This window comes from Acomys russatus, chromosome 29 (assembly GCF_903995435.1).
Source record: "Acomys russatus chromosome 29, mAcoRus1.1, whole genome shotgun sequence".
Taxonomy (NCBI): domain Eukaryota; kingdom Metazoa; phylum Chordata; class Mammalia; order Rodentia; family Muridae; genus Acomys; species Acomys russatus.
In genome coordinates this window covers 19,230,222-19,257,917 of record NC_067165.1, presented here as the reverse complement: position 1 = coordinate 19,257,917, position 27,696 = coordinate 19,230,222, and the positions used below count along the sequence as shown (strand labels likewise).

Below are 27,696 nucleotides of genomic sequence, written 5' to 3'. Positions count from 1 at the left end.
CTCAGCAACGTGAGAGAAACACACATGTCTGTGGACACACACAAGAGGGTCACACCTGGAGGAACTAAGGGCCAGGTACTGTTTCTGGGCTGAGGATTTACTGTTGCCAACTAGCACTGGGGTACAGCATCAACCACTAAGCTTCCGAAGTGGGTGTGCCGTACAGATGCCAACTGGGCATGAGAAAATGAACACAGTTCCTAATGGCGTATTTTTATATAATTTAATAAACAGCTTTCTAGATGTTACTGCTTCTGTCTGAATTTCTTGTGCTTCTGTTGCTGTCCCTCTGAGTCATTTGTCTTCTTTTTGTTCCTGTTTCTATTTTTCACATTGTGTGTTTCATAGTAGCGTACACCAACTCTCTTGGATTGCTGCTGCCGTGCTGCTCTCCTCCGCTGTAAGAAAACACAACAAAAGAGAACCAGTCAGATACAGACAGTTCTGAAACAAGAGCCTAGCTGCAGCCCTCTCCACACCTGTGCAGCTCCCACAGCAAAGGAAGCAAAGCTGGAGGAGGGTCCACCTCACACTGATGACCAGCAGCAGACTCTGGCTCAGCCCTCACTCCCTCCCAAGCGGGGCTGTTTCAGCTCTGCACAGCTCCCTTCCCAAGGGTCAGTCACCCGCCTGCCTTTACTAGCTCTACTCTTTGTGTGTCACTCCCTGGAACCAAACAAACCCATCCAATCCTGTGGGCAACCAGGACACAGGTGTGAGGATGGTCATCTAGAATTTCTGAAACTTAACTCCCAGTCTTAATGACTGATGGGGCCACTTCTTGACCAAATTAAGTTACTTACACCAGGTCACTAATAAGTGGGGTTCCTAGGACTCTCAGCTCTAACCGCTGATTTGTTTCAGAAAGAATGGGTCTTAGAAGCTGGACTTCTAGCTGGGTATGATAGCATACGCCTGTAATCCCAACACTTGCGAGACTAAGGGGACTGCCCGAGTTTGAGGATAACCAGGGCTTGCAGAGATAGCTCAGGGGTAAAGGTGTTTGCTGCCAAGCCTGACTGCTTAAGCTCCATCCACAAGTTGTCCTTGAACTCCAGGTGCTCATCATCGTGTCATGTAGATAAAATAAATGCAAGTAACAAACTTCAAAATGGACTTCTACTGCTCTTTGTTTTGTTTTTCCCCCACGACAGGGTCTCACTATGCAGCCCTGACTGTCTGAGAACTCACTGTGTATACCAGGTCTGCCTCTGCCTCCCAGTGCTGGGACTAAGAGCATGGTGGCACGCACCACTACGCCTGGGTGGAATTCTGTGCCTGTGTCTCATTAAAAGACACAGAGTACTTACTTCCTTACACGTCAGCATCCTCTGAGTTTTATTTGAAGGTTCTTCTTCCATCTGTGCATTCCGCTTTCTTCCCTTTTTCGTGGGTGCTGGACACAAATGATACATAAAACACAGAGGAGATTAACAATAGAAAGAGCATTCCAAGCCAGGTGTGGTGGCGCACACCTTTAATCCCCAGCACTCGGGAGGCAGAGTCAGGCGGATCTCTGTGAGTTCAAAGCCAGCCTGGTCTACAAAGTAAGTCCAGGACAGCCAAGGCTACACAGAGAAACCCTGTCTCGAAAAACAACAACAAAACAAAAACAAAAAGAAAGAAAAGAAAAACAGCATTCCCAAACTGTCTAGAAGGTGCGGTGACATGCACCTTTAAGCCAAGTACTCGAGAGGCAGAGGCAGCCTGTTCTACAAAGCAAGTCTAGGAGAGCCAAAGCTCTGCTACACAAGAAATCCTGTCCTGAAAAACCAGAATGAAAATAAGAAAGAAAAGAAAAAACAGAAAAGAAGAAAAGGAAATCTGTCTAGAAGACTACAGGTGGATTTTGCAGCTAAAAAGAGCCTCCAGCCATCCTTAATGCCTGGTTTTCTTTTTGTGGATTGGGACGTCAGCTCCAGTAGGTGCCTGCCCGCCCGCCCACCTGCGTCCATGCTCCCTTCCACGACACATGGACTCCTATCACTCTGGAACTCAAGCCCCAGTTAAACCCGTCCTTTGGCCATAGTGTGCTTTATCACAGCACTAGAAAAATAACTAAGACAGACCTCCTGCCCAAATTCTTCTATAGAATTTTCTCTTCGACTCTATAAAGTTATTAATATGTACTTTTGAAAAGCAATATTCCTAAGCCATCAACTTGATCTTAATAAATGTGTAGAGCTTCAAGTAGACAGTCCAATGCACACGGTAAGTAGAACGTGGTTCCGGATGCTAAGTATCTGCTCGATGGAGGGAATTATCCTGAAGTTACAAATCACGTATACGGGCTGGAGAGATGGCTCCGAAGTTAAGAGCACTGTCTGTTCTTACAAAGGTCCTGAGTTCAATTCCCAGCAACCACATTGTGGCTCATAACCATCTATAATGAGATCTGGTGCTTCCTTCTGACCTGCCGGTGTACATGCAAGAGAATACTGTATATATAATAAAGAAATATTTTTTTAAAAAAATCAAAAAATACAAATCACGTATACATGGTTCAAAGCATCAATCTCACCTTCATCACTGACTTCTGCAGATGTTTTCTTCTTTTCTTCATATTTTGCAAAAACTTTTTCACTCAAGCCCTTGGATATTCTGAAAAATAAAAGCAAAGTCACAAAGCTGCTTGGTACTCCTTTTTAACTGCTCTGACAACTCCAGTTTGGAGAGGTGTAACATTCTTTTTTATTTTTAAAGATTTATTTATTTATTATGTATACAGTGTTCTGCCTGCATGTACACCTGCAGGCCAGAAAAGGGCATCAGATCACATTATAGATTGTTATGAGCCACCATGTGGGTGCTGGGAATTGAACTCAGGACCTCTGGAAGAGTAGGTGGCGCTCTTAACCACTGAGCCATCTCTCCAGCCTGAGGTGTAACATCGTTGAAGAAAAGGAAATTCCACCATGTTTGTGATGATCATTGGATGAAACAGCCAGTGCCCAGTAGTTTGAACAGTTCCTGGGCTAAAATTGTAGGTAACCAAGCTCCTTGTACTTCAGGTGGTTAAATACAAATTTACAGATTTAAAAAGAAAAAAACTACTCCAAGATAAATAAATAAAAGCAACGTCTACTAGCTCCCTGTGGTAGAGCACTTACCTGGCAGACACAAGCCCTGGCTTCCATGCTAAGTACTTTAGAACCCCTACACCAAAGCGAATGTTCGCAGCCAGTCAAAATGAACAGGCAAGCTAGTGAAGGAGAAGGGGAAGAGATATTACCTGATGGCAGAGAACTTCTTAGCTTTGGCTTTATTTAGAAACTTCTGGTACTTGGCAATCTTTTCGTCTAGGGCTTTAATGACAGCTTGGGTGTCATTTGCTACTGGTTCTTCCTGAAAGTGCTGAGAAGGCTCTTCCTCAGCATTCTCTCCTGCCTCTACCTGCTCCTGCTCCTCCTCTTCTGCAGCAAGGCTTTCCAGATCTTCTTCTATGTCTGACATCTCCACAGGAACCAGGTCATCCTCAGAAAACTGAGGCCCCACATTGATTTTGCCGAAATTCTGGCGAACCCGTGCAATGATCTGCTGCATCTCTGAGTTTGCATCCTGGGAACGGTCTACTTCTGGCTCCTTTTCAATGACAGAGTCTGACCTTTCAACTACGGTTTCTCTGGTCTCTTCTTCTGGGTGGTTCTGGGTTGTTTCTGTGGGACCTTCTGATGGTGAGGAAGGTGGAAGCTATTGAGGAGAAGGGAAGGTAGGAGAAGGGAAAAAACGAGATCAGAAAGGAGAACCATGCTTCAACTTCTACCAGCTCTCAGATGAGCAGTTCTCCTCTCACATCCAAGCCAAGAGGGAGACCCTCGAATTTCAACTGCACCAGTCATCTACTCTGAGCCAATGTAACTCAAGCCGGCAGACAGCAGAGCTGTGGTTCCAGAGGAAGGGTACTGACCCAACTGACAATGAGCATTGTCTTTGGATATCAGGAAAAGGGGGCAGAGGAAGCGCATGGAAAAATAGAAGGCACAAGTCCAAGAAACTGGAAGCCAGGCTAAAAGAGGACCACGAAATATAAGGAGAGGTGTGGGGAAGTAGTTTTTCAAAGAAGAGTTCCAGGCCCAAATTCAGAATGAGCACTGAGTCTGGAAACACTGAGATGACTGGCCTATTGTAGGTACCCAGCATTGCCAAGCTTTCCAGAGTATTTCACATACACATAGTTTTATCCCTGTGACCTAGACTCATATAATGACTCTCCAAAGTGTCTAGGTAATATGCTAAACAAGTCCAGAATCCATAAAATGCAGGAAACTGCATAAAAGGTTTGAGCTGGCCAATTTGTTCAGCAGATAAAGGCACTTGCTGCCCAACCTGATAACCTGAGTTCTACCCCCAGCACCCACATGGTCAAAGATTCAGCCCCCCAAAGTTGTTCTCAGGTCCCCACATGTGCATCAGGGTATGCATGTGTGTACCCAGCATATGCACATGGGCATAAACATAATAACTTTTAAGAAGTTTTGTACATTTTGTAGTGAGATGATTTCTAGATTTTTTTTTTTTCCTTCAAGGCAGGTTTCTCTGTGCATCTCTGGCTATTCTGAAACTAATTCTATAGACCAACCCCCAAACCCACTCATGACTGCTGGGATTAAAGGTACAATCCACCACATCTGATGATTTATACCTTCCCAGTCTTCAAGAAATTAGTATTTCGGGGCTGTAGAGATGGCTCAGTGGTTAAGAGCACTGGCTGTTCTTCCAAAGGTTGTGAGTTCAATTCCCAGCAACCACATGGTGGCTCACAACCATCTATAATGTGATCTGGTTCCCTCTTCTGGCCTGCTGGCACATATGCAGGCAGGATATTGTATAAGTAATAAAATTAAAACAAACAAACAAAGAGAAATTAGTATTTCACAGACACAAAAAAGGATGAACCAAAAGAAAAAAGAAAAAAAGGAGAGGCACTGAGTAAGGCCTCATAGTTGTGCTTAGGAGTCAGGTCTTTATGCCAGGCATAGTTGTGCACGCCTGTAGTCCCAGCACTCAGGAGGCAGATGCAGGTGGATCTCTGTGAGTTCAAGATCAGCCTGGTCTACAAAGCAAGTTCGGCACAGTCGAGGCTACACAAAGTAACCCTGTATTGGGGGGGGGGGCGGGGCGGCAGATCTTTGTGAAAGTGCTTCTTCCCCAAAAGCCTTCCCCAAGCTCCACGCAAAAGCCCTCTGACTCCTTCAACACCATATCCTATGGAGTCTGCAGTACCCTCAACTCCATCAACTGTTGGCTGCATTCAGCATAATAAAAATGTTCTTGGCACGGAGTTCCTAAATCCTCTGGTCGCTCCAGGGAACACTCATAGCCCTACTTCCAACCTCTGGGGAGAGAAGAGGGGCCAGAGACTCACCTGAATCATCTGTAGCCACTGATTCACCTACTTAATAAAAAACTCCTCCAGGACAAGACACTGATGTGCCCACCCAGTGCAAGAACAGAGGCTGCTGCCTTCTCCCTACGCATGGTTCCGTTGGGCTTTTCTGATCTTTAGCTTTTGCAGTGAACTGGTAATCACAGATAAAGTACTTTCCTGAGTTGTGTTGTTCCTGTAGCAAATCACATGCCAGAGCCCTGAATTTGTAATTGACTCAGTGTAACTGTGATGTTAAGGGGGAACAGGCTGTGGACTCAAGCCCTTGACTTGTGGGGTCTCCACTAATTGCAAAAGTTAAAATCAGAACCTCACTAGAGCTAAGAGAACTGCAGAAGTGGAGTGGAAAGACATACATGACACCACCGCACATCTGTATAAGTACTTTCATACCTAACCTCCTCCCCTCACTAAACTCTCAGTCCATTAGGGTGGTGACCTGCTGCTTTTTGTTTGTTTGGTTTGTTTGCTTTGCTTTTTTTGGTTTTTTGAGACAGGGTTTCTCTGTGTAGCCTTGGCTGTCCTGGACTCACTTTGTAGATCAGGCTGGCCTCGAACTCAGAGCAATCCACCTACCTCTGCCTCCCGAGGGCTGGGATTAAAGGCGTGCGCCACCACGCCTGGCGACCTGCTGCTTTTCACAGCAGCCCCTCTGGTGCCCAGAGTGCTAGGAGTTCCACCCTGATATAAGCACAAAAACAAAACCCAAAGCCATCACTTCCAAAGACTTGCTGAGTTCTGAAAAGGACCGTAGAAACACAAAAGTCAAGTGTTAAGATTGAGCCCTGGGCCACACCACTCTCAGGGTAAGAGCTATTGGGCAGCAGGGAGCTTCCTGTCCACGTCCCAGCTCAGTCCTCCTGGCCAGGATGGTATCAATTCTACTGTTCCTGTTCCCTTCCTTTGTGCTCTGGCTTTCTTTAGGGCAAGGGCTCCTTGTCACTCCCTGTTCTCTGTGGCCGAGGCTGGTATGAATAAAGGATTCCTCATAAATGAACTTTGGCAACACCTATGCTCTCACAGAAAACAAACATGGAACAAATATTTTCTTCTTCTCCCATCCCCAAAGGCTGCTACCTATACCCACTATTCTGTCTTACTTTTCTGCTCTTTGTCTCTAATGCTTGCTCTTCAGCAAGTCTATAAAAGGGCTCTCTGGAATGATACACACGTACCAAAGATGAAGAAAATGCCCCATAAAGGGAGACAACCATAGGTCACATCACATCAGGGTCATTTGACCCCACTTTCCAGGAGCTGTGCTCCCCCCGTTTTTACCTGGTGAACTGTCGGCTCCTCTGCATTGGGTGGCTTGACAAAGAAAGGGATCCGGCCTCTCTGCCAGTCATTGAGAACCATCTTACCCACAGTCTGCAAGTCAGGCTCTCCACCCTGAAAAGACAAGACAGATTCCAGTTAAACCCAAAAAGCATAAGAACTTCCCACGAGGGCCACCTGAGTCACGCTGGCAGCCCCTCATCTTCTAGCTCACACAGTTCCTACTGCTCTCGCAATGGCAGGTCTGGGTGTCCCAGTCCTAATCCCCAAAGACGCTGGCTCACTGTAGCTGGTCTATGCTACTTTGTGTCCCAGTCCTAATCCCCAAAGACGCTGGCTCACTGTAGCTAGCTGGTCTATGCTACTTTGTCGGTTCTTCCCTTTCCCACCAGTTTTACACCCTATCACTAGATAGGAGAGAAATAAGAATAGAGTGAGAGAGCCGTGAATCTAACTTCTTTCCTTTTGTTTCTTCTTTGAGCAGGACTACTAACAAACTACAACCACCTCCCCCTCCCAATGACCACCAACCACATCTCTTGGGGCTCTAGAATTTATAGACCCTCTGAAAAGTTCCTAGAATCCCAAATGTCACACAATCACAGAAACTATGTGCTGCTGGCAAAACTATGTCTCTCCTGAAGCATAAGGCAAACCATAGGCAGCTGCTTAGGACATCTGAAAGCAGCCCCATATCCCCACACCTGAGATTAAAATGAAAAATATTCTTATAACATTTCTGTGTTTTGTTTGTTTGGTTTTGGTTTTTTGAGACAGGATTTCTCTGTGTAGTCTTGGCTGTCCTGGACTCGCTTTGTAGACCAGGCTGGCCTTGAACTCACAGAAAGCCACCTACTTCTGCCTTCTGAGTGCTGAGGTGTAAGTATTTCTGCATTTTTTAAAGAAACCAAAATTTCAGAATTCTCACTACAGCTCACCTTCAGTAACTTCCCAGTGCGGAAAGCTAGCTTCTCAAGAAAGTCCTCGGCATTTTCCCAGGAGTCAATCTTGTATGTCTTGGTGATATATTCTGGCTTTGCTCGTTCAAGAACAGAACCAATGTGGTCTTGAGGAGACTTAATTTTTTCAACTTGAACCTAGAGAGTAATAGAATACTGTGTTCAACTCTTCTACACAAATAGGAAAATGGATTTCTGTATCACAAGGTGAGTGGGGCGTGCTGGAGTCTGTCTGAGAGAACTTGGCAGGGGTAAGGGGCAGCACTGAGAGCTGACCACAGCATGGAGCCCAGAGAGCAACTCTAATCCTACTTTACCACAGACTGACTGTGGTCTCCACAGGCAGTTTGAACCGGGAATGCTTTGTGTCACCCACTGGCAGGAATAGTTAAGATGCCTGCTACTCAGAACCCAGAACACAAAAAGGATTTCAGAAGGAAAGGAAGGAATGTGCAGAGGAGGTATGTTAGAAGCATGGTTCTGGTTAAGGGGGATCACTTGAAGTTTTCAGTCATGTTCAGAAACACGTGAGGAAATGAGTGGACTCCAAGATGACTCACGTCATAAACCCTCGAAGATGAATTATCACTAAGCATAAACAATCCCTGCTTCTCTTTGGAGCCCATGTGGAAACTACACACTGCCGTGGGATGACATTGACCAGACATGCCCACAGCCCCTCAACCTCCTGAGGTAGGCTGAGTGAAAAGGAGGCTGCTCTGTTCAGCATCACGTTCCTGTGTCTGCTTAGACAGGCTGACCCCAAACTGCCTTCTGAAACAGGAGTAGCAATGATACTTGGGCTCCCCACAAATAAAAACAGACCTGTTAAAGCCCAAATACGCACCACTCCTTTGAGCACAATGTCGGTCTCTGAGTCCTCAGAAGGGTAAACCACGCCAGGGCAGTCAATCAGGAATATACGACGCATCAAGGTAATATACTGCCAGACCTGCAGACAGGAAATGCTCAGTATTGCCAAGGTCAAATACTGGGAGCTTAACTTCACTAATCTGTGATATTGGGGTATTACACTAGAAAGAGTGGAAGGGAGGGAAGGCTGGAGAAAAGCAACCTGTTGTGGTTGACCTGTTGTGCTGAACAACCAAGCCAGGTCCTTTACTTAGGCCAAGTGTGACACACTTCCACCATGCACAAACTAGAGTTCTATTACTAGGAATCCAAGAATAAGGCAGAGGCAGGCTTTCCATTTGGTGTTGTGTAAAAGTACAACAGCGAACCTCGCCAAGTCTTAAAAGCTGGGGTGGTGGTGCATGCCTTTAATTCTAGCACTGGGGAGGCAGAGGCAAACTCTGTGAGTTTGAGGCCAGCCTGGTCTACAAAGTGAGTCCAGGACAGCCAAGGGTACACAGAGAGACCCTGTCTTGGAAAACGGGGGGGGGGGGGGGGGGGGGCCAGGGAGGGGGGGACCCCTCTGAAGTACAGAGCTGTTAGCTTCCTTGCCACTAGGCAAACTCATGCTGTTTCAAAAGCTCTGTGTTGCAGCTACTGACTTGCAAATACAGGAATCTGCCCTAAAGATCAAGCTTTCTTTACTTCTTAACTCATACACAAAATATTCTTGGGTTGCTTTTATCAAAGCAAGAGGTTGCAATTAGGGGCTGGAGGGGTGGTTCTGTGGTTTAGAGCACTTGCTGCTCTTGTAGAGGACCCAGGTTCAGTTCCCAGCACCCACACGGCAGCTCACACCATCAGTCAGTCTAGTTCTAGAGGGTCTGGTGCTCACTTCTGGCCCTTGTTGGCAACAGACACACACACATTTATACATGCAGGCCAAACACTTATACACATAAAATAAAAATGAATAAATCTTGAAGGAAAAAAAAAAGGTGGCAGTGGCAATTTACAGAAGACTTAAATATAGGCCATCAACCAAATCACATTACAGCCACCTACTAGCATACAAGGCATGCTCAGTCTTAAAAGGCAGACAAGGACTGGGTACCATGTTCACTGCAGAACATTTGCCTAGCATGTGTGTTAGGTGTCCTGGGATTTACCCCAAGTACTGTCAGAGTAAGGAAGAGGACAGGAAGAAGGAAAAGAGAGAGGGGAGATCTCCGTATCTTTTGAGTTTTTGTTGTTTGGTTGGTTTGGTTTTTTGAGACAAGGCTTCTCAGTGAAGCCCTGGCTATCCTGGAATTCATTTTGTAGACCATGCTGGCCTCAAACAGAGACCTGCGCCTGCTTCTGCCTCCCGAGTGCTGGGACTAAATGTGTGTACCATCATGGCCTGCGTGGTCTCCGCATCTTAAACAGTCAACCCTCTATTGAAACAGAATGTAGAGTTGGTCACAGTGGCGCATGCATTTGATCCTAGCATTCGGGAGGCAGAGGCAGGAGGAAATCTTGAGTTCTAGCCAGGCCGGTCTACAAAGTGAGTCCAGAACAGCCAGGGCTACACAGAGAAACCCTGCCTCAAAAAAGGAAGGAAGGAAGGCAGGAAGAACAGGAAGGAGGGATGGGGGGAGGGAGGGAGGGAGAGAGGGGGAGGGATGGGGGGGGAAGGGAAGAAAATGTAGAGTAGAACCCATACGTACCTTTGTTTCTCCTGCAATGGGGGCCACATTGCAAACTTTCTTGGATCGTAATGTGTTTATCACAGAGCTCTTGCCTACATTTGGATAGCCAATAAACCCAACACTGATTTGCTTCTTGTCTGTGTGCAACTGTGGAAAAAAAAGAAGGAAAAGAATACCTATCAATCACATGCTCAGCCATACATTCCCTCAGGTTGGTCAGACGGTGCTCCTTGGTTAAGGACCATTCACATAACTTCAACTTGACGCGAAGACTAAACACAAGCCCACCGAGTGAGCCACGTGCATTACACGTCCCAAGTAGGCCATGTCCTCAGGCATCTATGTAAAGCATCCTCACTTTAGGTTGACAACACGTAGATCAGGACGTGGCAGCTTGACCATCTCCTCATCTCAGTGCGTCACCATCCACAGGAGAGACATGTTTAGGGAAGGAGACTAAGAGTTCCCACTCCAGACATGCAAGTCTGATCACAACCTTGCCTGTGGCAGAGCAAAAGGCAAGTGTTCAAGTCCCAACCAAGTCTAAACACCATGCAGTGAGACTAGTCCTCTACCACCCTGCTCCCCAGGGCTCTCAGATAATCTAGAAACTGGAAGACTCTTCTGAAGATAGTCACACACTTTTCAGTAAGATCCACCACCCAACAATCTAGCTACCCAGCAGTTCCCACAACCAAAGAGACACCAAGAGCCTATCAGAGTTGTGGGGGCTTTTGCTTTCTTTCTTTTTTCTTTTTCTTTTCTTTTCTTTCTTTCTCTTTTTTTTTTTTTTTGGAGACAGGGTTTCTCTGTGTAGCCCTGGCTGTGTCCTGGACTTACTTTGTAGACCAGGCTGGCCTCAAACTCATAGTGATCCACCTGCCTCTGCCTCCCAAGTGCTGGGATTAAAGGCGTGCGCCACCACGCCCGGCTGGCCTTTTGCTTTCCATCTGATTTATACCAATTCTATGTTGCCCAGGGCAGTTTCAAACTCCTAGGCTAAAGTGATTTTTGGGGGGGGAGGGAAGGGGGTGCCCTATCTCTGAGTGGCTAACACTACAAGCTCGTGCCACTGTGCTCATCATAGTACTTAAAGGCAGACCACAGGCTGGGAGCAGCCAGTTCTCATTAGAGAGAGTACTTGCTTGCCCAAGTACTCTACCAGAGTGTCTGCTCAAACGCTAAACATTCAAAGAAACAAGAAAACAAATTAGCTCAAGAGGAGATAGACACTTCTAGCAGAGAACTGCATGGAGCAGCAGGAGTGGGCTGCTCTGAATGGCACTTCAGTCAGAATACTGTGAACATCAAGTGACAGTCAGCCCAACACTGCTGCTGTAGTACAGGGAAAGCAGAGGGAGTGAAAGATGTGTGCAGGGAAGACGAACAGAAGTAACCTAATCGTGCCCAGCAACAGGAGGCTGAGGCAGGAGGATTGCTGCAAACTCAAGGCCAGCCTCACCTACACAGTGAATATGAAGCCAGCCTGGATCACAGTGAGATCTGGTCTCAAACCACCACAAAATGAAACCCTCCCTCATAAAAGAGTGAGTTTGAGAAAGAGAGGGAGCATGCATAAGAGCTACTTCTGGCTGAGCTTCTTGGTTCAATGGCCAACATAAATAAATAAACAAACAAACCAATAAATAAATAGGGCTGGAGAGATGGCTCAGAGGTCAAGAACACTGTCTGTTCTTCCAGAGGTCCTGAGTTCAATTCCCAGCAACCACATGGTGGCTCACAACCATCTATAATAAGATCTTGTGTCCTCTTCTGGAGAGCAGGCACACATGCATAATAAATAATAAATAAATCTAATAGGTAAATGAATAAATAAAGATACAAAAGAAAGAAAAACATCCCAACAAAAAAATCTAGCCCTAAAATTTTATAGCAGGAAACATTTAATAAGTATGTCAAACTGTGGGGAAGAGTTGGGAGAATCAAGAAATAAACCATAAATGTGTACTAACAGCATATAGGGAATGCCAGGAGTGATGGCTCAGAGTCAGCGGCATTGCTTCTGGGAAATGAGGAAGGGAGGGGCAGGAGCGCTTTGCTAGAGCCAGGCAAAAGAGAAGGATCTGGTTCCAGGGTGTCCCTCATGTGATGGGGATCAGGGTGTGGGTTGGGCAACTATCCTCTGGCAAAGGCTGAACCACTAGGTGCTAGAGATATGTCAGAAAGGGCAAAAGTGGCATGAGAAAACACTTCAGATCCCTCCCAATACAGAGGGCCTATGAGTTTTTATACCTCTAGATAACAGTGAGAAGTGAAGTCAACAGCTGTTCTGAGACAGATTCCATTATGCGGCCCATAATGACTTCAAACTTTTGTTTTTGTTATTTTTGTTTTGCTTTGGTTTTGGTTTTTGGAGACAGGGTTTCTTTGTGTAGCGTTGGCTGTCCTGGGCTCTCTTTGTAGACCAGGCTGGCCTCGAACTCACAGCGATCTGCCTGCCTCTGCCTCCCAAGTGCTGGGATTAAAGGCATGCGCCACCACTGCCAAGCAACTTCAAACTTTTGATCTTCCTGCCTCAACCTCCCAAGTGCTGACCTGAAGTTAGCAAGTTTGGACACACAAGCCAACTCCTCATATAAACTCAGCTCCGCCACTCCAGCAGACGCAGCCTCCCTACCTTCCCAAACTGCCGCAGAAGCTGAATGAATGCTCCTTTCCCAAAGGGGTTAGTGAGACTGGCATGGAAAGCCAGTGTTGGATAGTCCTGGGAGAGCACAGCAACCCATCGTTTCTAAAGGGGAGAAGAAAACATGCTGGTAAATTATAGCTTGTTTTTCTTTTACAATATTCGGAAGATTCTGAGTTGGAATTACTGGATGGCTTCAAATACAGTGTTGCCTAAGGGAGGCAGCAGCTATAATTCTTTGAGATGCTCTTTCAAGTTTGACAGTTAGTACTTTGTCTTTCGCTTAATAACTGACTACAAAACAATATTTAAAAAAAGCTAACCTAACTACTAAATGCAATTAATGGAACACAATGGGGAAGCAGTTGGTGACTGGCAACTGCCTCCACTGAGGGGACACAGAATCTTTCAGCTGCGCCTGGCCAGAGGACGGGAGGTGGCTCTGCCCATTGTCAGTACACATGTTGTCCCTCTTTTCAGTAAGGACATGCCAGTGACTACACTCCCAAGAGAGTGACACTTTACCACCCTGCCCTAGTGGGTTTAGGTCATGAGCTAAACTTACCGTTGCCCAAGTTGGAACAAGGTCACACTTATTGAGTACAAAAATGAGGTGTTTCCAGGGTTTTTCCTTTTTCAGGTAGGCTTCGATGTGAGGGGACCGAGTACCCATCGGATCTCTAGCATCCAGGACTTGAACTACAACATCTGACGAGTCTATTACCTACAAACCCAAAAGGGCAAAACAGTTGGCTGTAGTATATGAAGTAAGGCGGCCGCTTCAGGGAGCCCAAAGGAATAAAATGGTATTTAGAAGCAACCGCAAACAGTCTAGTGAGGAGAGTGGGAGACATCCAATCTGATGCCCACTGATGTGCACTTAAAAGCTTTTTAAGAATATTCAAAATTTGTCAAATTTCAAACAGGAAAGCTGGCTTAGACCAAATCCTTCTGATTCTTAAGTACTGGACATTATGTATGGGTTTGTACATTTTACAGAAAATTAAATGTACTTAGTCTACTTTATGGTACTAGTTTCCTTTTATGACTTTAACTACCTGGCCATGCTTGCAGCTTCTCTATTGTTTCCCTACAGACACAAAGCTCAGTCAGGTCAAAAGGACCAGGGCAGCACAAAGCCTTTCTTCCCTTCCCCACAGAGCCAGGCAAGCAGGCTTCCCAGACATGTGCTCTCATTTACAGAATGAGAGAGCGAGGCTAAGTAACTTACACTTTCTGTTCTTTTCCCTCCACTTTGGTTTTTTGAGACAGGGTTTCTCTGCATAACAGCCCTGGCTGTCCTGGACTCACAGATATCCACCTGTCTCTGCTTCCTGAGGCCTGGGACTAAAGGCGTGTGCCGCCATGGCCAACAATAACTTACAACTTCTTATGCAGCCAGCACTAACTACGAGGGGCAGCGTCCTAATAGGTAGTTCTCGGAAGACTGAGGCATCTAACACAAATGCTCTTCCTTTCAAGCACACAGCAATATGCACGTGGCTACATCACATTTCCTTCATGGAGGGAAGCGGATGATCGGGCAGAAGAGTATTATTTCATCTGAGATCTTTAGTCGTTCAGTTATTTTACCTGCAAGCTCATAAAAGCCAGGAGCTGCGCAGTGAGCACCAGGAGCCTTACCTTGTAGAGCTCTCCCCATATTCTTTTCGACTGTCCCTTCTTGTATATCTCTTCTTGAGCTTCATTTCTAAGTAAGAAAGAACCAGGAATGAGCAACTGAAGTACTATCAAGACTAAAAGGAAACTGTGAGGGCTCATGCCTGTAACCCCAGCATTCCGATGTAGTCAACGGAGCTCTGGGAATTAGACAGCCTAGTCCACACAGTTAAGCTCCAGCCCAGCAAGGACTACAAAATAAGACTTTGTCTTAAAAATGAAACACACACACACCCCTCTAAAACATATCGAAGTGAATTTTCAAAGTCACTACACCAAAGCATCCAACAGCAGATAAACCGGGAGTGGTACATGGCTTAAAAAGGAAGGACACTGCCTGGTTGGTGGTATGTACCTTTAATTCTAGCATTATGGATGCAGAGGTAGGCAAATCTCTGTGAGCTTCAGGCCAACCAGGGTTACACAGTGAGACCCTGTATCAAAAAAAGTAGAAAGGGGTAGAGTGCTAGAGTCATGGCTCAACAGACCCTGCAGAGAACCTCAGGTCATTTCCTGACACTCACATGGCTGGCTCACAATGGTCTGTTTGCTCCCAAAGGACCTATTCTTACCTCTATTGAGATGAGGTGGCAACAGCAATGAGAGAACACTACTGTAGTCTTCAGGCCACACATTTCTGTGAGACAAGCAAACCAGCCTACACATTGTTAAAGGGATGTGGGGAGAACAGGAGCTCTCCAGCACTGTCCAAGAGACGCTAGGCCTTTCTGCAGGACAAGGAAGCAGCTGCCTATCAAAAGTCGGTATACCCTCTGATTTGATATCGTGACTTTAATCCTTTCCATAATCCTTTTTGTTTGCTTTTGGAGACAGGATTTCTCTGTGTAGTCCTGGCTGACCTGGAACTTGCTCTTTATACTAGGCTGTCCTCAAACTCAGAGATTGCCTGCCTCTGTCTCCTGAGTGCTAGGATTAAGGGTGTGCTCCATTACCACCCATCCCTCCTGGAACTTACTCTGTAGACCAGGGAGCCTCAAACTCAGAGATTTGCCCACCTCTGCCTCCCAGGTGATCTCAGTAACCCTTAAGGATGAGGAAGATCCAGTGTCACTGATGACCTGGAGACAGTACAACTAGCCAACAGCAAAGCTCACCACAATTAGAGTCTATTTAGAAAGTTGGTTTGTAAATTAAAGAGACAACTATAGCCAGATGTGGTGGCACATGCTTTTTCTTTTTAAGATTTATTTATTTAATGTATATGAGTGCTCTATCTGCATGTATACCTGCATGCCAGAAGAGGGCATCAGTTCCCAGTATCTTGTGAGTCACCATGTGGTTGCTGGGAATTGAACCCAGAACCTCTGGAAGAGCAACTCTCCAACTCTGGTGGCTAGGCTTTTAAGCCTAGCACTTGGGAGAGAAAGACAGGAGGATCTCTGTGAGTTTGAAGCTACGTACTAACTCTACACAGTGAGTTCCAGGTCAGCCAGGGCTAAATAGTAAGACCCTATCTCACAAAAGAGGGTCTGGGGGAGGATCCCTATAAGTAACTTGGGGCTTTTTGTTGTTTTGTTTTCTGTGTTTGTTTTGAGACAGGGTATCTTTGTGTAGCCTTGGTTGTTCTAGACTAACTTTGTTGACCAGGCTAGCCTTGAACTCACAGAGATCCACATGCCTCTACCTCCCTGAGTGCTGAGATTAAAAGTGTGTGCCACCATGTCCAGGCTATTAGTAGTTTATAATCCCCATAAGAAAGCTAACGATCATTTCTCTCCCAAACAAATATAAAATGAAAACAAAAACCACTCATTACACAAAGGACACACACATATAAAACACCATAATGAAAACCTATTACTTTCTGCACTAACTTAAAAAACAACGAAGGGCTGGCAAGATGGCTTAATGAGTAAAAATGTTTGCTCCAAACCTGACTACCTGAATCAGACCCCCAGGATCATGTGGGAGAAGAAGAGAATCAACTCCTCTGGCCTTCATACATGCACTGTGGCATCACATACCCACATGTATGCACATAAAAAATAAGATAATACAAATTTTGACAAACAAGCAAACCCCGTGACCTTTATACAGGCTCACCACTTTTTCATATTTTTCATTGGAGAGTCAGAAAAAGATCAACCATAAACTACAGTGGTCTAGAGACCCAGGAAGCCAAAGTGTCCATTTCCAACTTAACTACATTATATAATTTAGGGATGACAGTGTACCCCACTGACACTGGGAATGAAGAGGGGTATGTACTGATGAAGCTGTGTGAAATTGGTTTTGGTCTGGCCTCTACTGCATTGATGCCTCTAGTCTGAGGGGAGAAGCAGCTAGCTGTGAATGCAATCACTACAGCCCACACCAGCAGGAAGCGCTCCGAGAAAACCTTGTAGAACAGCAGCAAAGATGAGAATCTCAAATGCGTACCTTACACCAGTGTCTTCTGTCACCAAATCACGGTCCTTGCCCTGGTCATAGCTCTCAGTGGACATTTCAGCATTTTCTAGAAGGGACTGCATATCACTTGCAAACAAGTTTGGCCGCTTTCTCTGTGACTTTGGGCCAAATGTACTTTCAAAACTTTCAGTATCAAGAATGTGGACCTTTGAGTTCTAAAGACAAAGGAGAGGAACAAGTAAGTCTCAGGAAAGGAAAACATGGAGCCAAAGCAAAAAGCTAAAAAACCACCTGGGAAAAGATGTCTGCGTTTACTTTTTCCGAAGCTCAAGCCATACCAAAACCTACAACAGCACAGACCCAGTTTCAAGTCTGCAATGCACGTTTAAACTGCACAAGGGCTTCTTCTATCCTGAAAGGCTATGGGCTTCCCTGCAGAACTCTAACAGTGACACAGACACCAAGTAAGAACGGCCACATGAGATGTGCTAAACTCTGCTTTCCTTCACCCAGCACAGACTCCAGTCAAATGCAGTCAAGGCAACAAAGATGAAAATTAACTTATCTTCTCTGACCCTTCTTTGGAGCTTTCAAACAAGTGTATAAAATTTGCCAAATTCACAGGTTTTGTCAAGGACAATCAGTCAAATTTGTGTGTGTGTTTTTCTTTTTTAAACCAACTGTAAATGCCAACTTTTTCTTGGAAATTAATTTCTCTCATAGCTAAAAGGAATTGCTTGTTTTATAAGATGCATTTTAGTTTCAGATAACATTCTCCCTAATTTAGGTAACATTTTTATTAAATGCACATGGAAACTCTGCAGATGAAAAACATCTAGCAAAAGTCCAGAATAATAGGTTAGATGTGATAAAAGGAACCTGATCCTAACTAGAACTTGATGCGCCTGTAAAGGAGTTACAGGCACAGGAATTCTTGAAGCAGGATGAAAGTCAAAGTCTGAGGTAACAGACTGTTAAAGGCTCCAGAGACTCTCCTTTAACACAAAACAAAACAAAACAAAACAAAACAAAACAAAACAGAAAACACACCTTCCTCCCCTCAGCACAAGCTAGGAAGCTCATGAGTGATGGACAGTCCCACCACACCTCCAAACATCCACTGACCCTCCAACTTCCTCGACCATCATTTTCTTGGACTCACTGACCTCTTAGCTTATTTTCCCCTGCTGTCTTCTAATGAAGGGATCATCTACAAGGAAAACTGCATTTTCTGTGGCAATGGGCTCTAAAGCCAATGAGTAAAAATTAAGTATGACTGGACTGGGGAGATGTCTCAACGGGTGAAGACCCAGTTTAATCCCTGAAAGCCATATAAAAAGACACAATGGTGTAAGTCTGTAATGCCAGGGAGATGGAAGGTAGAGGCAAATGACATACACAATCAATCTCAGGTTTAAAAATCAAGCATGAGTGAAAGTTATTCTTAGAAATCTCACAACCAGGCTGCAGAGATGGCTCAGCAATTAAGAATACATATTGCTCTTCCAAAGTTCAATTTCCATCACCCACATCTTGTAGCTCACAACTGCTTATAACTCCAATACCAGTGGATCTGACACCTCTAGCCTCTGAGGGCACTTGTACTCACATGTACATACACATGACATACATAAATACCCACAAAATAAAATCTAAAATAAATCTTATAACCTATGAAGCATATGGTTTTGAACCAAATAGCTTAATATAATACTACACAATTAAAGTCTCATACAAACCTATTTTTACTACATTGCTACAGAAACACATCTAATACACAGAACTGAATGAGCAAAAGTTAAAGCATATCTGACTTGACTTCCCTGTGTAGAACCATCTCAAAACTAGAGTCCATACCATACCACAGCCACTGGATTAAACTAGTTTTCAAAGCCAACGCAGAAAGCCCACCAATTATTCTGAGTATTTTCCCGCATCAAAACATTAGCCGACTCCTGCAACTGAAGGCTCCCTCATTCCACACATCAGATATCTAAGCAACGAACAACTGAAAGAAGCAACAGAGCAATAAATCCACAATAGAACCTCTGTTCTTCCCAGAAATGGATTCAATAGCTGGTCAGAAGATGGCTTTAGGGAGAAGAGACAAAGAGAACAGGGGAAATGAGCAACTTGTCTGTGGTTCATGAATTACGCTCATATGGTTCCCTGAAAGAAAACAGTCCCTCCACTAATAGGTGCCATTCTTCTAGTCCATCATAAAACACAACATAATTGACAAAACCTGAGGCAATAGGCAGTTTTGCTTTTGATTTTTGTTCTGTAAGTAAACACTTTTCTTTGAACTGTTTAATCCTTGTATGCATGTCGATGTTTTCCTCCCCTCCTCAGACTGGCACTGAAGCATGTGCACTGGTTATGTTTCTGGGAATTATTATTCAATGCAAGTTAAAAACGTGCAAGCAAACATGAAGCCACTTCTTTGTTCCTATGAACTCATTCTACTCTGGCCAGACTCGGCCCTTACTGCTCCACACAGCTCCAGCAACCAACAATCTCAACAGCACTCTTCTCTCCTGTAGCTGGAAAAACCTCCAAGGAGTTCACAAAATACCGAAGGACTTCTTCTGTCTTACCCAACACTCTACATCTCCCCAGACATGATGAACCATCACTGGAAACGCCAGGCGCTGCCTAGTTAGGCTGGCCTACTTAGTAAGCTCCAGGCCAGAGAGAGACTGCCTCAAAAGAAAGGAAGAAAGGTAGACAGTGCCTAAAGAATGACAGCCAAGGTTGTCCTCTTGCCTCCACACACACATGTGAAGACATGCATGCACACACACACACATGACGTTACTAATAGCTGTCCTCTCTTTAGTCTTACTAGCCAGGGTGTTGCACACTTATTAGACCAGGCGCTTACAGGTGCTTCAGCTGTGTCCCAACATGGCAGGGGAGGTAAGGTTCCTGGAGAGCTCACTAAGGATAGTAGAGAGGATGCGTGAAGGCAGAATGCCTTGCCTGGATCCACACAGTGCTGCACCTCCTGGGCTGAACTCAATTCACACCAAGAGGGACAATGGAGAGAGCCCAAGCCTCATAAAACTCACACTGCTGTTCATCAAAGTCAAAGACAAACTAAGGCGGTATCTACCCCGAGCTGGCCCCAACACCACCGCACCAATAACGCACTGCATCTTACATGAGGCTGGACTCGATCATGCAGAAGAGACATTGGTAACTTGCTTTGTTTCATGACAACTTTGTACGGATCCTTCATAACTTTATCCATTTCCTCTTGAAATTTTTGTAACGATGCCTGCTTGATCACACGAGTGTTTCCTGTTTCACAGATAGAGAACATTGCCATTTATTAAGGAGATTGGTTTTGCCTGGCACCCCGCCTTGTGTCAGGGGAAGGCACAATGCTAGTCATCCTACCATCTCAACCACCCAAATGTCAGCACATCCATCCACTCCTTAGAACTCTTTGCAAAACCACAGAAATGGGGGGAAGCGTGCCTCCCTCACAATCACACAGTAGGCATTCATATACCAACTCACACATAAAGGATTTCAACAGTTTTCAGAGCCCTACTTCCTGACTGGATGAAACCAAAAAATAAACATCACTGAAGGAACTGAGAGTTGACAAATGTCTTAGTTCCTGCCAGTCCTGGCAAAAAAACAAAACAGACAACAAACAAACAAAACCCCAAATCTGGAGCCACTCACACAGAAGAGAGGGCACCCCACAGCGCAGAGCCAAGAGGGCTTTAAGGGACTGCTAAGGAATCCAGGACACGTACAAGAAGGCAAAAGCACCCGGAGAATGCTAGACCTCTGATGCTGAACAAAGCATCCAGTCAGCAACAGCAGGGGCAGACTGAAGGCTCACGGCTCACGCTCACTACCTGGCAGTCACACCATACACCTGTGTAGAGACCACAGGACAACATGCAGGAGCTGGTTATCTCCGTTCACCTACTATGTGGGCTCCACACAGAACTTCAGTTGTCAGGCTTGAGCGTAGCCATCTTCACCACTGAGCCACCTCACTGGCCCTCTTTTTTTCTGGACAGTTTCATGTAGTCCAGCCTTGAACGTCTGAGTCTCTTGCCTCCAACTCCCACGTTCTAGGATTACAGGGCTATCTCAACCACCCTGAGATAGGACCATTCTTATACCCATTTTAGAAATCAGGAAATTAAGGGGCAGAGTCTTAATAACTTGCTTCTAGCACCACACACAACTTGATACAAAATTCGGATTCTCTGGACCTGGAGTCCCAGTAGCCAGCTCAATGGTAAATCATCCCTCCACAGTCTTCGCTGACATGCATATACATCAACATTTATTTCCTTTTACAGTGATGGTGACAGACCCTAGCGCTCTGCACATACCAGGCAAGCAGTCTCTCCTGAGCTCCCCAAGTCTGTCTTTGAACAGAATTTTGATTCTCTTTCTGTTTTAGTTCTTAGGGGGCAGCCCATCAAAGGGACTTAACTTAGTGACAGGCTGGGGCCACCTGCACTTAGTACAGGGGTCAGAGCTGCTGCAAGACTTCTTGTACAGCCATCTCCCCAGGCAACTAGACATGGAGAGATGAAGGTCCAAGGTCTGCAGATGCTTTCATGAGGAGGGTCCTAGCTGCCCTCTGTGGTCCAACTAAGAATGAGCTCTCTTCCAAAGGAGCAGCGCGACCAGTCCACCGCTTCCGGCAGCTCCTTTCCCACTGAGATACTCTTTACTCCCTTTTCATAACCAGTGGCAGTCTCACTCACCAAAACCTTCTTTTGGACATTTCAACATTTGAGTCTTTTCCATTCAACATACATTTCATAGAATAGAGATACAAGACGATACTTACCAAACCATTTAATATTTGGCTCCACTCGCGCCACTGTGCCAGAAGCCACAGTTGACTGATACTGCAGTGGCTTAATCACTTTACCACGATTGTTCCTAAATTGAGGAAATAACAGATTTGGGTTGACGACAGAAGAAAGGCAGCAAGAGCACAGTCTGGCTTACAGAACATGCTTTCCATCAAAAGGACTTTGGGGGGATTTAAAATGATCATGAAATACAGACTTCAGTAAACAAAAAGTCCTTCCACATTTAAAACAGATTGCCCAAAAGCTGTTTAACCTCTTGCAACAGAGCACGTAATGATTTCTGCTAGATGAGTAACAACGCTGATGTTTAAAAATCCATTTACTGTTTGTTTGCTTTTTAAAAAAAAATCACATACTTGAGTTTTTTGGTAATTATTTAAAGGCTGGTTTAAATGAATTTTAAGTAGAGGGTGATTTATCCTGGAACTCAAAATTCTAAAACAAACTGCAAAGTGGGCGACTAAGGCAGGTTAGGTTACTGACGTTTGTGTTTTACACATAACTTTTAGAAGAAATGAATCTAATTACCAAACAAATTAAGACCAGCTAGCAAAATGCCACCCTCAGCAAGTCCTGGCGTGGAGGCTGCCTCAGCAGAACTCTGGGCTGTGATGAGCAGCCTCGTGCCACAATGCTGGGCTCTGAAGTCTGGCTCTAAAAGCCAAGTTTCCTGGCAGCTTTCATAAATAGTCCTATACACTTTGTACTTGTGGCTGATGGGTATTTAGCTAGGATTTGACACAACACTGCTGGAGAGCAGTGTAAGAGGAACAGGATGGCTACTTGCTGGGAAGTGTTGGGAAACAATCAGTGCTTCGCCATCTGCTACCCATGCCTTTAACCGTATTAACTGTAATCAGTGCTTCGCCATCTACTACCCATGCCTTTAACCATATTAACTGTGTAACTCAGCAACACTCCTATGAGATGGCATTTAAAAACATCCTACTCCTATTTGGAAAAAGTAGGGGTGAGAACAAAGGCTATACAAGTTTTAAATCCAGGGCATGAAGGAAAGGAAAAGTTGGCTGTGCCCAATGCTCACCTGCGCTCCTTTTGCCTGTACATATTCAGGCGCCGAATTGTGGACCGGTCCCTCATGTTTTGGCCACCAGCTCCTTGTACTCGATCTAGAAATGGGCAAGAAGCCATTAGATATCCAATAATTGTTAAAATACAGTCACCGAAATGTACCAAACTGTTTACCCACCTAGCCAAGCTAACCTTACCAAAGAATGTCTATTCTCTCCATAAGCTGTTCCAATAAATGACTATGGGAATGAGGTATGACGAAGCTGGATCCCACCTCTGAATGTCCAAAAACTGTGAATGACAACACGATGCTAATACCACCAGCTTTGATTCTGGCACCAGCACCATGCTGTCCCCATTACTTGTCTTATCTCAACCCACACAACTGTCATATACAGGGATATGTTTTGCCGTGCTACAGGCTAAGAAATTGAGGCACAGCGAGCAGTCACATTGTGCCAAAGTCATATAACTGTTAATCAGCAGACCCAGTATTTTAACACAAACATTTGATCACATTCTGTGTTCTCAACTATGAAGGACACCAATCTAGCTCTCAGTTTAACAACTAAATAGAACCAAAAACAAATAAATAAGCAAACCCCCACCTCAAAGGAGCTGGGGAGATGGCTCACTCATCAAGAGCACTAGCTGTCTTACAGAACACTAGGGTTCGGTTTCCTATATTCTAACAAGTCTAACTCCAGTTCCAGGGAATCTAACACCCCTTTCTTGCTTCTGCAGGCACCAGGCACATAGAGTGATGTACATGTAGGCAAAACACAAATACACATAAAATTTTTTTTCTAATCTTAAAACATAGTTGCAAAAACATAGTTGTAAAATTGGTAAACCTGAAAGAAGAGAGGAAGGAAAAAAACTACACAGAGCCAATCCTCAAAGAGTTATTCTGGAGCTAGCATGCACTCCAGACCCTCTGTGCTTTCTCTCTCTTTCTTGGTTTTTCAAGACAGGGTTTCTCTGTGTAGCCTTGGCTGTCCTGGACTCACTTTGGACTCACAGTGATCCTCCTGCCTCTTCCTCCCAGGTGCTGGGATTAAAGGCATGCTGCACCAGTGCCCAGCTAACCCTCTGTGTTTTCAATTGTGATGTTTGAGACACGGTCTCACTATGTAGCCTTGGCTGGCCTCAAACTCACAGAGACCAGCCTGCCTCTGCCTCAGGGTACAGGAATTAAAGGAGTGCGCTACCAGACCCCCCCCCCCAATCGCCTATGCTCTCTCCTATCCTCCCCACCCCAAGACAAGGTTTCTCTGTGTAGCCCTGGCTGTTCTGGAACTCACTCTGTAGACCAAACTAGCCACAAACTCAGAGATCCACCTGCCTCTGCCTCCTGCGAGCTGGGATGAAAGGCTTGTGCCACCAAAGGCTGTTCCAGACCCTTTCTTAAACAAGGACTTCAAGGACCATCCGGAGCACCAGCATAAACAGCCCCATAAGACGACTCTACAGCACACTCAGCTACATTCATCTAGACACGTCATACTTAGGACTCTGCCATCTGGGAATCTTACTCTTCCCATTTAACTTGCAGTGGCCCAGAATGGAAAAAGTATCTGTAATAAAAAGGGACTTTGGGATATCTAACATCAAAGTTCTCACTCAGCTTTATACAAATTAATTTTTTTTTTTTCAGAATTCTGGTGTTTTTATTTCTCTAGAGAAAGGAATATGTAAGTAAAAAATTGAAGGACGTTATGATGACAAGAACTGAGGGCCAACGTGAGAGAAACTGACTGTGTTGGCCATTTGATTTCTTTTCTAAAGACAGGGTCTCACAATTTAACTCTGTCTGTCCTGGAACTCACTGTAATGGCCAAGCTGGCCTTGAACTCACAGAGTCTCTTGCTTCTGCTTTCTGCGTGCTGAGATTAAAGGTGTGCGCCACCATGCCTGGCCACCATTTGATTTTTAATCCTCAATCACACTGGTCAAATAAAATCAGCTCCCATCTTTAACAAGTTTAACTAAGTGCTATTATGTCCACAATAATCTTGGAGTTCAATTGGTGGAATGCTTGCCTAGCACACACAACGAAATAGGCTGGATCCCAAATACTGCACAAACCAGCTACCATGGCACAGACTATAATTCCAGCATTAGAAAGGAGGATTAGAAGTTTAAAAGACATCCCTGGCTACACAGTGAGTCAGAGGTGACACACTGAGAGCCTGTCTAAAAATAGTTAAAGGTCTAGGCCAGAAAGATGGTTCAGCAGTTAAGAGAACAGAGGACCTGAGTTTAGTTCCCAGCACCAACCATCTATAGAGGTGAACAAGGTATACAGGCATATATGTAAGCAAAACTCATACGTAAAGTAAATAGATATTTTTTAAAAGGGGCTATTTGTACGCCCTTTTGTTTTGTTTGTTTTTTCAGATAGGGTTTCACTGTGTAGTCCTTCCTGGCTGGCCTAAAACTCACTCTGTAGGCCAGCCTGGCCTCAAATTCAGAGATCCACCTGCCTCTGCCTCCCAGGTGCTGGGATTAAAGGCGTGCACCACCACCGCCTTTCTATTTGTAGTCTTAAATTTCAAGAAATGCTGACGCTTCCTAAAGTTGGGTTAATTTCCACACAAATTATGGCTTACAGTACTGAGTTTAGGAGCGTGTGTCTAGAAACCCTCTGTGTGTGAACTCATAACTAGTTCTCCTGTCCTAAATCCTTAGTAACTCTATTTCTATCTTATGGAGGGGGATCCTGCCCACACGTCTGTGGTACCAAATGAACAGAGTATCAAAGGAGGCCAGAAGGGGTGTCAGATCCCTCGGAACTAGAGTTACAGATGGTTGTCAGCATCACTGGGTGCTGGGAATCATACCAAGCCCCCTGCAAAATCAGCAGCACTCTTAACCCTGAGACATCTCTCCAGCCCCTTTGTTTTTTGTTTTCCTTTTTCTTTTTCTTTGTTTTTCCAGACAAGGGTTTCTCTGTGTAGCCTTGGCTGTCCTGAATTCACTTTGCAGACCAGGCTGGCCTCAAACTCACAGAGATCCACCTGTCTCTGCCTTCCTGAGTGCTGGGATTAAAGGCGTGTGCTACTATACCCAGCTAATATTTATTTATTTGTATTTTATGTATCTTATTTATGTTTTGTTTGCATGTACATCTGCAACTTAGAAAAGGGCATACTGGATCCCATAGACAACTGTGAGCCACCTTTGAGGGGGTGGGACTTGAAGTCGGAAGAGCAGCCAGCGTTCTTAACCACTGAGCTATCCATCTCTCCAGCCTTCTACTCCAAATTTTAAGAGAAAATCCAAAATAAAACCTAGTCACTAGAACTCTCTACTGAGAAGTCCACACACACACACACACACACACACACACACACACACACACACACACACACGACGCACGCACACCTGGCTACATATTCTTCTCCTGAGTATCTTTCTACTAATCCCCAAGGCTTCCATTTGTATTTTAAAACTGTTAATAAACAATCTCTGCTTAAAAACATCAGACCAACTACCAGCCCATCCTAAGTGTATTTCCAAATGAACAGTATCCTATGACTAAATACTGTTATGAAAGGTAGCAAAGGAATACAACTTTAAACTCGTGATAGGCTCATTTGGCGCAGCTACATAAACAGCATGCTTGAGGACTTCAAACAAACAAACAAACAAAAAACTACATGTACGGGTGTGGGGAGATGCCTGGAAGACCAGAGGCATCAGATTCCCCTTGGAGCTGGAGCTGTTACAGGTAGCTTGAGAGCTGACTAAACTGGACGCTGGAAACTGAACTCTGGTTTTTCCAGAAAGAGCCGTATGAGAGAGCTCTTACCCTCCCAGGTCTCTCCAGCCTCCTTGAGTGTTTTCAGCCCCTAATCTAATTAAAAACCTAGCTATGCAGATTACAAGAAAACACCGAAGCCAGCTATCCTTGAAGCTTTATGGACACAAGAGTATACCTAAAAAAAAATAAATTTTTTTTTTTTTTAGTTTGAGACAGTCTCACTATGTAGACCAGGATGACCTCAAACTCAGAGAATTGCCTGCTCTGCCTTCTCATTGTTGGAAGTATAGGGAACCACCACTAAGCCCACCTATGTCAAGACCGTATTTTGTTTGTTTGTTTTTTGAGACAGGGTTTCTCTGCTTTGGCTGTCCTGGACTCGCTTTGTAGACCAGGCTGGCCTTGAACTCACATCGATCCACCTGCCTCTGCCTCCCGAGTGCTGGGATTAAAGGCATGTGCCACCATTGCCCTGCTGTCCAAGCCATATTTAAACACGGTTTTAGTAGCTAAATCCAAGCGAGAGGGACTCCTCTAAGGCTTATTTTGTTCACTCTGTAGATGGTATTTTTTAATCGTATCTCAAAACGTCACTATTGAGATCATATTTACCTGTGGGTGCCTACGCACTGTCTGACTCCAAGGACCAAAGCTACCATTTATCACTATATGGTCAGAGTTACGGTGGCACACAAGTTATGGTCAAGGGTAAAAGGCCCCTGGGTCAACCTACTCCACTTTGTGCCCTGTAGCCCAAGTGACCTCTAGCTCGTGATCCTCCTGCCTCAGCTTTCCGAGTGCTGGGATGACAGGCTTACGCCAGGACTCGAGGATCTTAGTCCCCTCTTCACTTGCCTTTCTCTACACCTCGGCCTGAGAGGCCGCAGGGCTGCCAGAGGCTGGCGTGACGCGTCCCCCAACTTTAAAGCAGGTGCCTACACCCCGGACCCGCCTCACCGGCCGGGCCGTCCTTCCCCGAGGGCTCCCGCGGCCTGGTCCCGCCCGGCCCGCCGTACCCGGGTTGGTGCTGGCCGCCGACCGGTTGATGGTGCTCCGTCCTTTGTACTTGGGTTTCACCATCTTGCCGACAGTACCGACACCGCTCTGCAACACCCGAGGTAGACCACTTCAGAACTTCCCAACCAGGAAAGCGACCTGTGTGAAACACGTTGGACC

At 45.2% G+C, this 27,696-nt stretch overlaps 1 protein-coding gene across 1 annotated transcript; it reads right to left on the bottom strand.

Annotated features, from left to right (window-relative positions):
- Positions 1-209: 209 nt before the first annotated feature.
- Gnl2 (G protein nucleolar 2) lies at positions 210-27,696 on the bottom strand. The gene is made up of 16 exons (XM_051171350.1): positions 27,537-27,696; positions 22,768-22,852; positions 21,695-21,789; positions 20,027-20,166; positions 16,894-17,078; positions 14,458-14,524; positions 13,379-13,537; positions 12,805-12,918; positions 10,185-10,313; positions 8,471-8,575; positions 7,603-7,761; positions 6,665-6,778; positions 3,233-3,690; positions 2,522-2,601; positions 1,311-1,396; positions 210-398 (listed from the first exon to the last, which is right to left on the bottom strand). Exons 1-16 carry the CDS (start codon positions 27,598-27,600, stop codon positions 246-248), a joined length of 2,193 nt encoding a protein of 730 aa, XP_051027307.1. The 5' UTR covers positions 27,601-27,696; the 3' UTR covers positions 210-245.

Coding starts and splice junctions, on each gene's coding strand:
- Gnl2 (XM_051171350.1), bottom strand. CDS start 27,600: ATGGTGAAACCCAAGTACAAAGGACGGAGCACCATCAACCGGTCGGCG. Junction 22,853..27,536: donor GGCGGCCAGCACCAACCCGG/GTACGGCGGGCC, acceptor GCCCATTTCTAG/ATCGAGTACAAGGAGCTGGT. Junction 6,779..7,602: donor GCACTGGGAAGTTACTGAAG/GTGAGCTGTAGT, acceptor TTGTCTTTTCAG/GGTGGAGAGCCTGACTTGCA.